This window comes from Micrasema longulum, unplaced genomic scaffold, assembly GCF_059751315.1.
Source record: "Micrasema longulum isolate JH-2025_06_02 unplaced genomic scaffold, ASM5975131v1 h1tg000877l, whole genome shotgun sequence".
Taxonomy (NCBI): Eukaryota; Metazoa; Arthropoda; class Insecta; order Trichoptera; family Brachycentridae; genus Micrasema; species Micrasema longulum.
The window spans coordinates 17,700-33,704 of record NW_028278069.1 but is presented as its reverse complement, the minus strand read 5'-3'; the positions used below and the strand labels follow the sequence as shown (position 1 = coordinate 33,704).

The window sequence follows — 16,005 nt, the reverse complement described above, 5'->3', positions numbered from 1 at the left end:
AAATATAAAAAATACAGAGTTAAGATTTTCTGTATTCCTAAGGTATACGTGTATACGTAATACGTACGTATAGATTGAAATAATTTATTATTTAATAATAAATAACTATTGGGCAGAGAAAAAGCATTTTGTAACAAATCGGAGATGAATCACTAATACGTTCAAAAGTTTACCAATGTGTCGTATGTTGTATATAAACACTCTTTACCTCTCACTCTCGATGCAATAGGTATATTCGCGAGCGAGAGAAACAAATTCACACGTCACGCAGGCCAGTAGCAAAGTAACCTGTACCACTACCACAATACGCCAGTTGAACGCAGTTGCTTTCGAGCCTTTGTTAGGGGGGTCACGTTGTTAGAGCTGCGAAGCCAGTCCATGGTTTTTTCATGTTGTTAGGAATTAGATCAAAAATATTTTTGCTTCCGATTTCTAACTGTTGAAGCAACTGCATATAAATATATATTTTTAAATCCCTAATTTCTTGCATGTGTATTGACTACAAAGTACCGTAACGCGCGGATGTTTTTGCCACTGAAGGAAGGATTAACCACTGCGCCGCGAAAGTCGCCGAAGTATTTTAACATTTTTGAAATTAACTCGAGTCACGTTTAGGCTGAGTTTTTTATTTAAATAATTTAAAAAAATGATAACTCCTTCCTTAAATTGATCTAATCCTTAATCCTTGTATGTTCTAAGATTGTTTTGCCAAAGTTAAATCTTACGTATTTTCCTAGGGCTATCACTAATATTATATTAAAATGTTCATTAATTTACCAATCTTGTAATCCACGGAGTACCTAACCTTTACGAAAAAAATTAACTGCAAGTACTGACTTAATACTGAATTCAAGTGTAATCCTTGAGCGATAACGCTCTCAATTAGTTTAATTTTTACAAAACCGTTTTCAAGAATTGTTTAAAGAGAAGAGTCTCTTCAAACAAATTTCCTGTGGATAATTAACATCATAATCCGCTGTTTAAAGCCGATGAAATCAATGGCTTTGTTCAAATTTTAATTCAAATAAAAAAAAAGTATTTTGGAAATTTGAATCTTCAAAATACTTTATTTTAACCGTGAAGAGTTTTATAACAACAATGTTTGAGTATGTCCAAATGCTTGCCGACTGGCTGGACTTCCTCCCTAGGGAGTTAGTTATTCATATTTAAATTTATTTCAACAGAGAGGGAAAACATTTTTGAGAAGAGTATATGGAAGTCTAGGCATTTACAGGGCTTATGACCTATCATTGGCTGGTTTAAGTGGCCATTTTACACACTGTGTAACATTCACCATTCTGCCTACGTTTAAACATCCACATTTTCTCAACTCTTCCATCTGTTGACTTTTGTGAAGTAAAAGAGCTGAAACCTTTATCACGTGAATGAGATTCATCCGGCTGAAGCAAATCACCTACTAGGCAACGCCTGAAAACAATTTTATTTCCGCGTGTGACGTCTCAAGTTCTCTTCTGCTTCTTCTCGGTCAGTTCTGCGGATTGGTCCGTTGACGGTAACAAACCGAAAATCATTCACAGCTTTTACCATTGGTTGATTATATGAGCCAGTGACGTCGTTCAAAGTAGTTCGCTTTTATTAAAACATTTAAAAATACTTTTTTGTTCATTTTCAAATAATTTTGCTGTATTATTGCATAATGCTCTAATTTTTACCGAGCGCAAGAATACATTTTTTGTATCTAATTTCCCGTAGGGCTGAAGTTCCTCATTCAAACCGACGCGCGACGTGCTCTCAACTCGACTATGGTCTCCGAACTAACAAATAAATGAATGTGCCGATTTGTTTTATTTATCTAGGAATATTTTTATTTGTATGGAAACAGGCGGCTACAGCGCAGGTTTTCGAAATATTCATAAAATGTATTAATTTATAATTTATAATGATGAACGACGAACTGAAATTGAACATAGTTAATACTTAGGACAAAAAAAAGACAAACAATTGACATTCAAAATTCATATCAACAATTAATTAGAAAAGTGGCGACGTTATCGAGTTTTTTATTGTTATTATAAACTTTGTTCCTGTGTGAACTCTAAAATATGTTATATGCAACTACTATGGGGAACAGGAAATCAAAATGACATAAACAGACTACAAAGACAGTTAAATAAAATATTAAGGTTAGTACATGACCTCCCCTATCTAACAGCAAATAAAGATCTTTTTAAACAAACTAAGCAATTAAATGTAACTTAACTCTTTAACCTAGAATCCTTAAAATTTATTAAAAAATTAGCCACGAATGTAATTGTAGACGAAGAACTAATTTTTTTTTTAAAAGTAGTAAATATGGACACAATACGAAAATATCAGAAAAATATCATATACAGCCTTCTAAAACAAGACAAGGACAGTCGAGACTAATAAACCGGGACTAAAATGATGCAACAAACTACCAGACAAAACTAAACAACGGACTCAGACAAACTTTTTAATAGATGTTAAAATATTATTATCAACAAAAGAGTGTGAATAAAAAAATATTTGTAAAATGAACGTTATAATCCGTAAGGGATAATAAATAATTTTTTAAATAAAATATGTAAAAAATACAGCGAAAAATTATTTACTTTGACGTGGTTTTAATGAATTTACAGTATTTTTAAAGTTATTTGATCTGGGATCCATAAGTTCTTGAATGAGATTTTTCAAATTTCAATTTGAGATTCCAATCACCTAATACTTATAACAACTTACCTTATTTATTTATATATACGCCCAATGGGCATTTTTTAGGACATATATAAATATAAGCAAAGAAAATTATTATAAAGGATAGTAGAAAGACACAATGGTACGAGTATATAGTGGACTTGATGGGAGTGGAAGCGGGAGAGAGGTGTTTATTATTGAATTTGATTTAGTGATCGTTTGAAAGAAGACAGCTTTTATCAAAGACATCAAGACTGGTATGTTTGTTGGCAGACCTTAGAATTTTAGGCATAGGGGAATGAAAACCATAGTTAGTTATAGAACTATAACCATAGGGTTATCGGTATGAAAGAATATGATTACACCTAACTATCCGTGTACAATTAACAGTATAATAGATACTAGTATTGCTTCTGTTTGGATGATGCAACGCAACTGCTGCTGAACGGCTAATTTTGTCGCAAGAGGCAAAATTAGCAGTTCACAACGGAGTCCTCGTCCCGACCTTGATGTATGGTAGTGAAGTATGGACTTTGAAAAACAGGGATGAAAGTAGGCTAATTTTTTATTTATTTTATCTATTAATATACACGACACGCAGTGCTTTTTACATTAAAAAGATACATATTAAAAATAATATAAACATTTTAATATAATTGTGAAGAACTTTAAAATTCAATTGAACAGTATTATTTTACATAAATACTATATATATAACACAGCAGTTGTGTATAAAGAACATATTTAGATATAAAAAAATAATTAAACAATGTGTGCAGATAAAATTTTAAAAGGAAAAGAATTAATATATATTTTTCTTTAAAAGGTACAAAATATAGGGATATGAAATACAATTAAATTCTTTTGTCTCAAAAAAAAAAAAATACTGTCAAAATGTGATCTCTCAGGAGAATGTGTGGTAAAACTATGTATGATAGATGCACAAATGTTGAGATCCGAACATTATGTAAGGCTAAGACGAGCATTATCGACAAAATCAAGAAAGGAGCTCTGCGCTGGTTTGGACATGTAGAACGAATGGACAGCGAAAGAACGGCTAAGAATATTTACAATGCGAATGTTGATGGATGCAGAAATAGAGGAAGACCGAGAAAGACATGGCATGACCAAATCCAACAAATACTTGAAGATGATGGAGAATACCTTAAATAAGGGAATATAGAAGTCAAGGCATTTACAGGGCTTATGACCTGTCTTTGGCTGGTTTAAACAAATTGAAGAATCGAAGAAATATGGATGTTCAAACACAGGCAAAGTGGTGAATGTTACACAGTGTGTAAAGTGGCTACTTAACCAGCGGATCGGTTTTTATTTTATTTATTTATTTTATTTATTTTATTTATTTTATTTATTTTATTTATTTTATTTATTTTATTTATTTTATTTATTTTATTTATTTTATTTATTTTATTTATTTTATTTATTTTATTTATTTTATTTATTTTATTTATTTTATTTATTTTATTTATTTTATTTATTTTATTTATTTTATTTATTTTATTTATTTTATTTATTTTATTTATTTTATTTATTTTATTTATTTTATTTATTTTATTTATTTTATTTATTTTATTTATTTTATTTATTTTATTTATTTTATTTATTTTATTTATTTTATTTATTTTATTTATTTTATTTATTTTATTTATTTTATTTATTTTATTTATTTTATTTATTTTATTTATTTTATTTATTTTATTTATTTTATTTATTTTATTTATTTTATTTTACTTCACAAAAGTCAACAGATGGAATAGTTGAGGAATAGTGGATGTTCAAACATGGGCAGAATGATTAATGTTACACCGTGTGTAAAGTGGCCACTTAAACCAGTCAATGACAGGTCATAAGCCCTGTAAATGCCTAGACTCCCATATTCCCTTCTCAAAAATGTGTTCCCTCTCTGTTGAAATAAACTTAAAAATGAATAACTCCCTAGGGAGGAAATCCAGCCAGTCTGCAAGCATTTGGACATACTCAAACATTGTTGAAAAAAAATATGTATTAAGAAATAAAGTTTATTGACGTTCTTTTCCAGACCAAATACACAAAACATCATAGACACACCGTTTCCATAAGAAGACGTTTTTAATTAAAATATTATTAGAGTTTAGTATTTTACTCTCAATATTATTTTTAAATATATCAGTAAGCGAAGGGCTTGTTGGACTTTTTATCGCGAGTCCTGAAGTTTAGTGATAATATTTTTTATTTAATTGGAAATAATTTTGTTTTAACAAACGTTAAACTCGACATGTTTTCTGGTAAATCAGATGACTTTAGGACATTTTTAATAATTGCTTTCGATGCCTGGACATTTAAATTAGTGAATAGATTTACGACATAAAATGATATTAATTAAGCATTGTTGGTAAAAGCGTTTTAGTTACGGATATATTTTTAGATTACTTTGAGAGTGAAATACTAAACTCTTCTAAATATTTTATTTAAAAATGTCATATGCAAAAAAATATTTAATCTGCTCCATGTTGCGTGTGTGAAATAGAACCAGAACCTTGAAATAAACTCGATGGCAGCTCTGAAATTATGCCGCTATGATCTGGGCCCCGATTACAATGGAAAATTAACGTTTATCTTCAATTTTATCTACAAAGTAAAATTAAGTTTTTTGTATGAAAAGCAGAATATGCATACATTTTTTTCATGTAAACGTGTTCAATTATAGATTACCAATGAAGATACTTGAAATGTTTATGCAAATATTCTCATTTTCGTACACAAATATCGATTTTTTTTTATAAACAGTCGAAGATATCTCTGTTATTTTCTCACTGTAATCGGGGCCCTAAATTATTTACCTTTACATTAGAGACGCTTTGTCAACAATTGCTTTGACATGGGTGTCGAAAGTTAATTTACAATCATGTATAGTATACATTGTATACCTAATACAAAGATCATAAATTTCATTCAATCTAGATAGAAGTTGACAATCAACATTGCAATTGTAGTCCATTTTGTATTCATTTTGAGGGAATATCAAAACATAGCACAACTCACATTGACATATTATTACACATAGACATGCCCTGAGCCCTCAAACATGATGACATTTAACTCGTTCCCAAACGCTCTGTCACGCCAAATGCGTATTTATTCTTTTGTTAAGGTAATATAATTAATAATATAATATATAATTAAAAATACAATTTAATATTATGTATGATTTTTATTAAGAAACTTCGCTGGTCTGTCTTTAAACTGTATTTTTTTTTAAATGTTATTATATCATTGTCGACTGTTTGTTTCTTTTAAATAAATAAACAAAACACTTTTATTGGATTTAATTCTAATTTTATTTAAAAAAAAATATATGTGACGCGTTTCGTCTTTGCAACGTCACAGGTTTAAGTGACGACGTGTTTATAATAACCAATAAATTATGTCAATTTATTTTGCTGTGGCAACTGACAATAGATTTACAGTTTCTGAGGTAGCCATGTTTTTCGACGTTTGGCGTGTTTTGCCGTTCAGCAGGTATAAAAGATTTGTACGGGGCTTAACTTTTAAGTGTCAAAAACCCTCGCCGACCTGAATTCGTGTCATCGCTGGCGGTGTAATTTCAAAATTTTAGTGGGCATTTTCAAAATTCATCATCATTATTATTTTCTTTCCGCTCCTGATGATGCATAGGGCACTGCATTTGTACAGCAATTGCAGCGTATCTAGATCATTTTTGTTACATAAAGGTAGGATAATCAGTCTTACGCTTAAGGCACCAGTAAAGGGAGTATGAAATATTCTAGTGCAAAAACACCCTTTAAAATAAATATTTCATATCAACCACGTCGGGAATCGAACCTGAAACTTCTTGCATGGTAAGCAAATGCACTGATCATTACACCACGAGGCCAACATTTAATATTACAAAACTTTAAAAATCATAGCGATAAGATACTACGGTGGGCAACACCAATTTGGCACAAAAAAAGCGTGAGACCTGTATATGTGCAAACATTGCAACCTGGATCCATAAAGGCCAATGTTGGCTGAACTATCATTCAAAAATGACTAAGTAAATTGTTTCAAATAAATATTAGAAGTTTCAATTGATTTAACTAAGTGTTTTCATAATTATGGCACTTTTAAGAAACCCTTTACAAAGCATGAAATTTCGCGAAAATGGGCCGGGCACAGGGTAAATTTTACGTGTATCCGGCAGGTGTAATCCATGTTTCTTCATCAACTTACGCGCACCCATCCTATAATACATAAAAAAAGTTTTTCATGACAGTCTATTAACGAATAAAATCATTAAAAAAACACTGAATTTACTCATTGTCTTTAGTTGGAACCATTTTATTGCAAAAATGTACTAACGCACAAATGAAATCATTATTTCCAGGACCCCGACGACCCCCTACGATCCAAGCGCAAGCAGCCATCCATGTCCATCGTGAACCCCATGGACGTCCTTCGCCAGCGACTGTTGCTAGAGATCGCCCGCAAGCAGATGCGCGACAACGAGATCCAGGCAGAGAAGAACCGCGTGTTCTTCAAGAACGTAGGCAAGCGGGACGGCTACGCAGAACTCGGGCCCGCCCAGAAGCGCGGCATGCTGACCAACATGGCCGACGCCGCCGACCGGCGAGCGGCCGCCAACGGATACTTTGCCAGTGGAATTAATAACCTCTAAAATGAACTCACATTGGATATTTTAGCGTAAGGTAATACATTGCAAACATACCAATACTACGAAAAACAGAGCAGTTAGTTGCTCGCATTTAACCGCAAATACTATCTATGTGTTATTATTATTGCAAATATTCAATCATATTGAAGGTTATTCATTGAAGGCAAGGAGTCAGAGTTTACTTTTGAACAAGCGCTAAGCAAACGCTTACTTTAACAGTCCCGCGTATTATAGGACCTTAAAAATCAGTCAATTATTGCTTCCATATAATTATTTTTCGGCATACCCGCTAACATTTAAAATCAAGGGATATTAGAAAGAGCAGGAAGAGCTGCTGTCCCGGGTCTCAACTTGGCAAGTCAATGTGTTAAGACAAAAATTCAAAAAATGGCAAAGCGACTTTAAATATTATTTCCATGTACTGCCATTGAGGTATATATAACTTGAGTAAACATGAGCTTTTGAAAAATGGTCCCTCAACCTGCTGTCAATTGGCATACTCGTATGTTTGATAGAACTGAGTTTAGTCTGTTGCGAGTTGTCCCGGCTACTTTTCTCCTCGCAAATACTAAAATTTCTATACATGTACGCACAAATCAATCTGGAAAAATGATGGTTTAAACTTTCACCGGTAAATAATGTTCTTCTCTTAATCAATACTTGTTTAAAATAGCTATTTTAAGGTCAAAAACCGTCTATATATATGTTACCAGTACTTATTCGTCTCCAATCTCTGTCCTGCTCAGTTAGTCGGGCGTAGAGTGAAACAACAAACAAAGGTGACGCGTATGCGGAACGGAGCAACATACTGAATAGAACTTACAGTGGGCCGATGTAAACAGTCCGTGCTTTTTACTGCAATACGTGTTTTGCTTGCCAAGGTCGACGTGATATGACGTGACGACACTTGCTCCCTCCGTTGATCATTCCCTTTCATTTGAGGACGACTTTTTAGTTCGGATTTGTATGGAGTGTTATCTCTATATTTTATATCTCAATGTATACTGCATATTTCCGACTTTTATGTCATAATCAGTGAATCTTCAAATGATTAAAATAATTAATTACCCTTGATTTCAAAAATTTTCCAATTTTTTTTTGCTTTTATTCAGAAGGCCTCTCTAATATTAGTTGCCGCATATTTACATTTTTTTTTAAAAGGTTGTTCTCTGTTCACAACCAAATGCTGATCAGAATGAGACTTGGACATATTATTTATTATATAAAATACAATCTGATAAAACTACATAATACTAAACACATTTAAGACTTCAGTATCAAACATTGTTGACCATTTATGCTTGATACAATTTATCGCCACCGAGTAATAATGCCACCATTGACTCTTAAAACATTGACGTGCGTGTTGTTGCAAATGGAACATAAGGTATACAATGAACATAAAACTCTTTTGATGTTGGCTTACCATTTATCTTTTTCTAAATAAGTGTGGCAAGCCTAAATAACTATATGTTGATACAGAAACTAACATTGAGCCACATCGTGATTTTATTGATGACCACGCTTAAAAATTGACATAAATAACGATCTAAAATATAAAAAAATAAAAGCAGCTATGTTTAAAATTTACTGTTATAACAACATAATTTCAATTTATTTATTTTATAAACGTTTATGTACATTACAAAATATGTCAATGCATACATAACACGAAAAAATTAATACTAAAATTTAAATATACAAAAATGGTCAAATAAAAATACCCAGCAATTATAGAGAAAGAATGCTATCCTCTCTGAACTTTTTTTCACTAATATGAAAGATGTCAATATCCGAAGAGATACGGTTGAGTAAAGACATCGCTCTTCCTACTGGCATTACCATCGGCAAGTTGGTTCTGCAAGCAGGAAGATAAAACAGCTTAAGCTGTCTATGTCTAAGGTAGTCATTAGGAACATAAAGAAAAATACTCTCCGTTACACCTATGTTGATCGTAATACCACGGATCAATCGGAAAAAATACATAAGCAAGTATGCATTTCTTCTTTTCTCCAAACTATTGTAGCCAAGCATTCCCAGTATGAAGTCAGACGGGCACAACCACGGATAATATCCGCACTCCCTTAAGTAAAGATACCTCAGAAATTTCTTCTGAACCATCTCCAGCATAACAGAGTACTTCAATTCGTGGGGTGCCCAGATCAGAGATTCATACTCAAGTCAGCTTCGCACTAATGAGTTATAAAGAAGCCTTAGAACACGAGCATTCAAGAACATCTTAGCTGTTCGGAGAACAAATCCCAACATTTTGCGCGCACTGTCACATACGGTGCCTATGTGAGTATGATGCAATTAATTACACAGTACATGTTGGACACAGAAGATGGTACGGTAATTACGATTTTTTGCAGTCTTTTTTAGTAAATTCTTTATGCTTGGACGGTGAGAAGTATTTAACATCTGATATAATTCAAATGTTGAGATGTACAAGATTACTTTTCAAACTGCCCATTGTTTAAACCAAGTCAAACCAATAGGAGAAATAAGAACAACATCATTCGAAGATATGCTATCTACTAAATAATATTGACAGTTGGTTTTTGGTATTTTATTGCATTTCGATTACTGTGGTGCATTTAGCAGTTTAAAATATGAAAATAAAGTGGCTTTTAAGTGCTTCGCCATAATGGCGAGCGTTTTGTGAAAGCGAGCGTGCAGTGAACTCAAACATATGATAACAAGTCCATTGTGACTGCGCGGGCGCGGCAAAACAGTTGCCACTTAGGCCAAGCCCTGACTACTAATTTTCAGCTAATTCTGTAGAGTTTTCGGACATTAAAAATCTCATTTTCATGTGGCATTATTCGTTTAAAATAACTATTTCCCATAAAGTTAACGTTACCAAATTTTATTTGTACTGTCTTTTATATCAATTGAAATGAAATAACTTTTAATTTTATACCAACGTAAAAACATTAAAAAAACCACAGACACAATCCAAAAATGAATGCATTTAGCATCGCCGGAACTAACGGAAAGTCCCGTCAAGTTTGCAAATGAATACGTTAGTATTATTTTCCCCTCTATTGTAAGCAAGTGTCTACGGAACAATAATTTGAAGATTATTTATTGAAAGTATTATATATCTTCAACTGGGCTAGAAATGTAGAAAGCAATATTTTTTCTGACATTTTTATATCATCATGTTTTTTTGTTGTTGGATAATGATACTTCTGAATTAATCCCATGCTAATAAATGAGCCTTAATTGACATAATAAATATTCATTTCACAATACAATAAAACACCATTTTGTCGGACACCTGCTCTGACTCCTCAGCCTTCGTAATCAAATTATTTATTATAAATTATACGAAAATGTTAATGTTTTAGATGCGTATTAAGTATATGTTGCAGCTAAGAAATATGGAGTACTATCTATTTAATATTACATAATTATCTTTGAGAAATCTTTGAAGTTTTAATATTATAATTATATATGTATAAAAGTCTTATAATATGACTTTGTGTATTATTTCAAGAAGTTATCTAATTAATGCAGTAATTTTAAAATCCACATCAAATTTCTCCAAATACGCATTGATGATTACAATAACTTATACAATGAATTCCTTTATACCTGTGAACTAAATTATTTTTAAATTATTAAATCTAACTTGCCATGCATAAATCAGTATTTTAAAATATAAAATTCTATTTATTTATATAAAGACAATATATGTTATATCTTGTTATATTTTTATAAAAGTTTATTTTGCATGTACAAAACTATTGGTGCCAAACAAATATATTTATTTATTAACAGCAAACTGTCCACAAAAAGAAATGCTTTTATATTTTGGTCATTGGATCAAATATAATTTATTTTATTAAAAATGTGTATAATATGATGTATTGTTTTAACTGCCCAATTAAATGTATAGTGTTATTTTCTAGAAAAGGGTATTTTCACAAATCAGGAATAAATTCTAATTATACAAGTATTGATGTCTAAAAATAAAGTTATTATTTATAATTTTCGTCACATCCCTTTGACGTCATCCATCATCCCTGCCAAGTGCGTTTCCAACAAACATTGCGTGAAAGAATGACGCGGTAACATAATACGTGGAGATTTTATTCAAAACGTCCTGTTTTCAGGTAAAAAGGAAGTTCAGTGTTACCGGAAATTGAATAAAAAAATATTTTCGTTCGTGCGGTAAAAATAAGAGCATTTGATTGTTTGGTGAAATTTCCCGGAAATGTACGAAAAAAATATTAAAAGGAACTACTTTGAACGACGTCACAAGTTCTCTAAAATCATTCAATTATAGAGCCTGGCGATGCGATAGATTCCCTGTTTCCGGGAAGCCAACTGACCAATCGGCAGAACTGACAGACGAGAACTTGATACGTCACAGGCGGAGTAATTTCAAAATTGCAAAACTTTGAAAAATCATAGCGCTTATATTAATTACGATAGTATATATCTTTCAAAACCACTGAACTTTCTTATTGGAATTACGCGTATCTTAAGTCGTTTTAGAAAAATTATCTGATGTTGCAAGGAAAAAACAATGACACCATTTCTGTAGTTTTTTTGCTTATTGATAGAATGACATACAGATATTTTAAAAATATATTTCTACAAAAAATCATATTTCATTGAAAAAGAAAGGCTGCTTTTCTCTAAATATGAAATCTTAAGAAAATTAATTCCTACATTTTAGTATTTTGCGTAATAAAATCATGTATATTTCATATCTGCGTATACATTCTGGTTTTCTATATTAATTTATTATAAGTAAAAAATATTTTTCCTAGATTAAAAAAAAAATTAAATGATCGTTGACATATTAAAACATAGACACGCCCTACATTGTAAAATATTTTAAAAAGCAATGACACAATAACGTAACCATAGTAACTAAATTTGTTTATTTATACCAGGGATCTATCAACGATCCTTCATATGCTACCAAAAATTTAAGGGGAATTCATTTTTGGTAAATAAAAAAGTTTGTGTTTTAGCGTTAACAATCAATATTTATTTTTGGTGGATCACAATCTGATTCTTTTCTTAAATTCTTTGATATTTCTACCCACTGATTTTTCGTTCACTGGATTATGGAGAAAGCAAAAATAATACCAACGTTTATCATATTTTTAAAACGAATTCCTCTATCAGTACGTCCCTGTAAAGAAAAAGAGCTACACAATTGTAGTGTGACATTTACAAAAAATAATATTAATAATTGAATATTGGCTTTGATCGTCACTCATGAACAAATATTTAACACCGAAAAGTTACACAATCCTTTTTACAATGTTTATCCGAAAGGTTTTTACACGCTTTCATGACACAAGCAGACATTTTGGTTTCGATCCTAAACGTCACGCGTGGCGAACGACCAAATACGTATTAGGTTAAGTGTCATCATTTTTGAGAGCTCAGGGCATTTCTATGTGTTAATGCGGTCAATGTAAATAATTATGTTTTGTTTCGACCTCAGCTGTCATAATACATTATATTAATATTTCTTATTGGGCAGTTAAAATAAAACTAAATGTGTAGATTTAATAGATTATTTAGACTAATGATAATATTTCACGAGATCTGGCTATCTCAATTACATACGTCGAACTCTATTGTGAAGTCAATATAATTTGCTGCTGGCTCTTAATAAAAATAACAATTATATTATATGTATAAAAACTCTGCTAGAATAATAATTGTAAGCATTGAATAAAATAATATCAAGCTTCTTAGTACGAGAAAACATGTAAGTAGATTTTTAAATACCATTTTTATCATTTTACTTTAATCTGTAGTGATTTAATGTAGAGTTCATGAAAGCACTATTGTGTCAAACAGAGTGCAGTGTTTATTGATTCGCAAATTGCATTTAGAAAAAGCTTACTTTCTGGTGTTGATAATGTTGTACAAAGTTGTTCACAGACTGTAAATGATTATTTCAATAAAATGGTAAAGTTGTAATTGCTATTTGATTATTATTATCTACTTACCCAAAAAACATAGAATAGTATCCTACAAAAACATTGAAGAGAACAAACTCTTTGGTACGAGTCAGCAAATTTGTCAAATGTGAGTAGGTTATAAATTGGTCACTGTTGCACACATAGCTATCTATCCTGAATAAATCATATTCAGTTTTATCAAACCAAAATAACATTACGGCTTGATCACCACATACCCCCTGCCGCATCTGGGCCGCGATTATGAACGGCTATCTTCATCGGTATAATATACTGAGACGGTATAAACTAATATCGATATTTATGTATGAAAGTATGTATATTATTATGAAAATTCAAAGAATCTTTGTCGGTAACCAGTATTTGAACATGTTTACAAAAAAAATTGTAAACATATTCTATTTTTCATACATAAAACTTAATTTTACTTTGTAGATGGAATTGAAGATAAATTTTAACTTCCGATCAGAATACGAACTCTGAAGACATAAGTCTTGGCGGTGCCTACACACACGGAAAAGTTGCTCATTGCCGAACGAGAAAAGCCGCCTGAAGGAGCTTTCTGTAATCTGGTAGCCTTAGCATCTTTGTGCTGAAAGAAGGTAATCCAGAAGTTCATAATATGCACTTCATTGGATTGAGAAAAGAGGGAAGTGAATTCTTCACAATTCTTTCAAATCTGGGATGAAACTTTGGACATGATCAATTCGCTGAAATTATTTCAAAACTTTTTAAAAGTCTTGAAATTCTTTTTGAAGGCCCAAAATATATGTAAATATATAGTATAATCCAACAGGACCTATAACAGGGCCATGGATAGTAGCGAGAAGCTCCATTCGGTTCTTTCTTCTGACTTTAGACTTTGCCAATTTACTACCAAATACTTACAGATATTCACATATTACAACAGAGATGAAGAACATTTTAGAGAAGGTATTTTTTTTCAATTTTTTGCTTTATTTATTGAATATGTAATTAAATAGAAGGTAATATAGAAGTCTAGGCATCTACAGGGCTTATGACCTGTCAGTGGCTGGTTTATGTGGCCACTTTACACACTGTGTAACATACATCATATTTTGCCCATATTTGAACATCTATATTCCTTCAATTCTTTCATCTGTTGATGCTTGTGAAGTTAAAGAGCTCAAACCTTTATTTATGCGGGTGAGATTCATCTAATTAAATTATTTCACCTACATACTAGGCAACGCCTGAAAATGTTATTTTTTCAATTTCTATACTTCTTCATGGACCAGGTGGATTTATCAACAATATTTTGAGTTTGTCCAAATTTTTGTAGACAAAGACTGGATTTAACTCCATGGGGAGCTGTTTATATTAACATATTACAACAGAGATGAAGAACATTTAAGAAAAGATAATATAAAGTCTAGGCATCTACAGGGCTTATGACTTGTCAATGGCTGGTTTAAGTGGCCACTTTACACACTATGTAACATTCACCATTCTGCCCATATTTGAACATCTTGACTTATATATTACCTTCTCTTAAATGTTCTTCATCTCTGTTGTAATATGTTAATTTAAACAGCTCCCCAGGGAGTTGAATCCAGTCCTTGTCTACAAAAATTTGGACAAACTCAAAATATTGTTGAATATGTAATTGCATACGTAAATACATTAAATGTTTATTGTTTACTTATTTAATGCATGGATTATACATGAAAAGATAAATTGGTTTACATTAATTTACTCTATATTCTAGTCAGTTCTATTAAGAATCCTTCTAACATGGCTCAGCTCATTCAAAGATGGTAGTTTTATGAAAGTTAAGTTATATCACATTGAGGTACTGGGCGCGTTCCGCCCATGCTTACTGTGGATAAATGAGGGCATTGGAAGCAAAGATACCACCCTTTAAAAAAAAAAAATTCTGTTATGAAGTCATTCTGTAATTTATCAACTTTATTTTTATAAAAATCATGAGTTGAGTTGCAAATGTAGTTTGAAATCATACTTCTGATGGTTTGAAAATAGTGTTTGGTAGCAAACATCGCAATATCATCAGCCATTTTATTCGACCAATGACAGGCTTGAGACCCAAAATGAAAAGTAGTATCCAGATTCCAGCGCACATAACGAATTCTATCAAAGCCAAAGTACCTTGATAGTTGATTACCAGTACATTGATAAAGGAAATACGCATTTAAATGGGTAGATAATATGTAAAATGAAAATATTTCATGAATTTGTAAATCGGGTGCGCTTGAACATTTTCGTCAATAATTTTAGGAATATTCGTAGATTATTTATATTAACATACTACAACAGAGATGAAGAACATTTAAGATAAGGTAATATAGAATTCTAGGCATCTACAGGGCTTATGACCCGCCATTGGCTGGTTTAAGTGGCCACTCTACACACTGTAACATTCACCGTTCTGCCCATATTTGAACATCTTTATTTCTTAAATTCTTTCATCTGTTGATGTTTGTGAAGTTAAAAAGCTGAAACATATATTTATGCGGGTGAGATTAATCTAATTGAACTATTTCACCTACATATAACATATATTACTGACGAAAACTGAAATGTGAATAATGTGTGTGAGTACCAAAAGCGATTGTGTATGAAAACGATCCCAAACACATTTGTTGGTAAAATATGTGTATAGTAACCGCCATTATTGAATAAACTGTTCAAACAAAAGGGAAATAATAAAAAACATGA

At 31.5% G+C, this 16,005-nt stretch overlaps 1 protein-coding gene across 1 annotated transcript in view; it reads left to right on the top strand.

The window, feature by feature from the left end:
- The window catches only part of Dh44 (corticotropin-releasing diuretic hormone 44), a 279,701-nt gene extending 270,671 nt beyond the window's left edge, over nucleotides 1-9,030 (top strand). The window contains exon 6 of the mRNA XM_088231369.1: nucleotides 7,064-9,030. Coding sequence (XP_088087495.1) covers nucleotides 7,064-7,354 — 291 coding nt within the window. The 3' untranslated portion in view covers nucleotides 7,355-9,030. The remainder of the gene's footprint in view (nucleotides 1-7,063) is intronic.
- The last annotated feature ends 6,975 nt before the right edge of the window (nucleotides 9,031-16,005 follow it).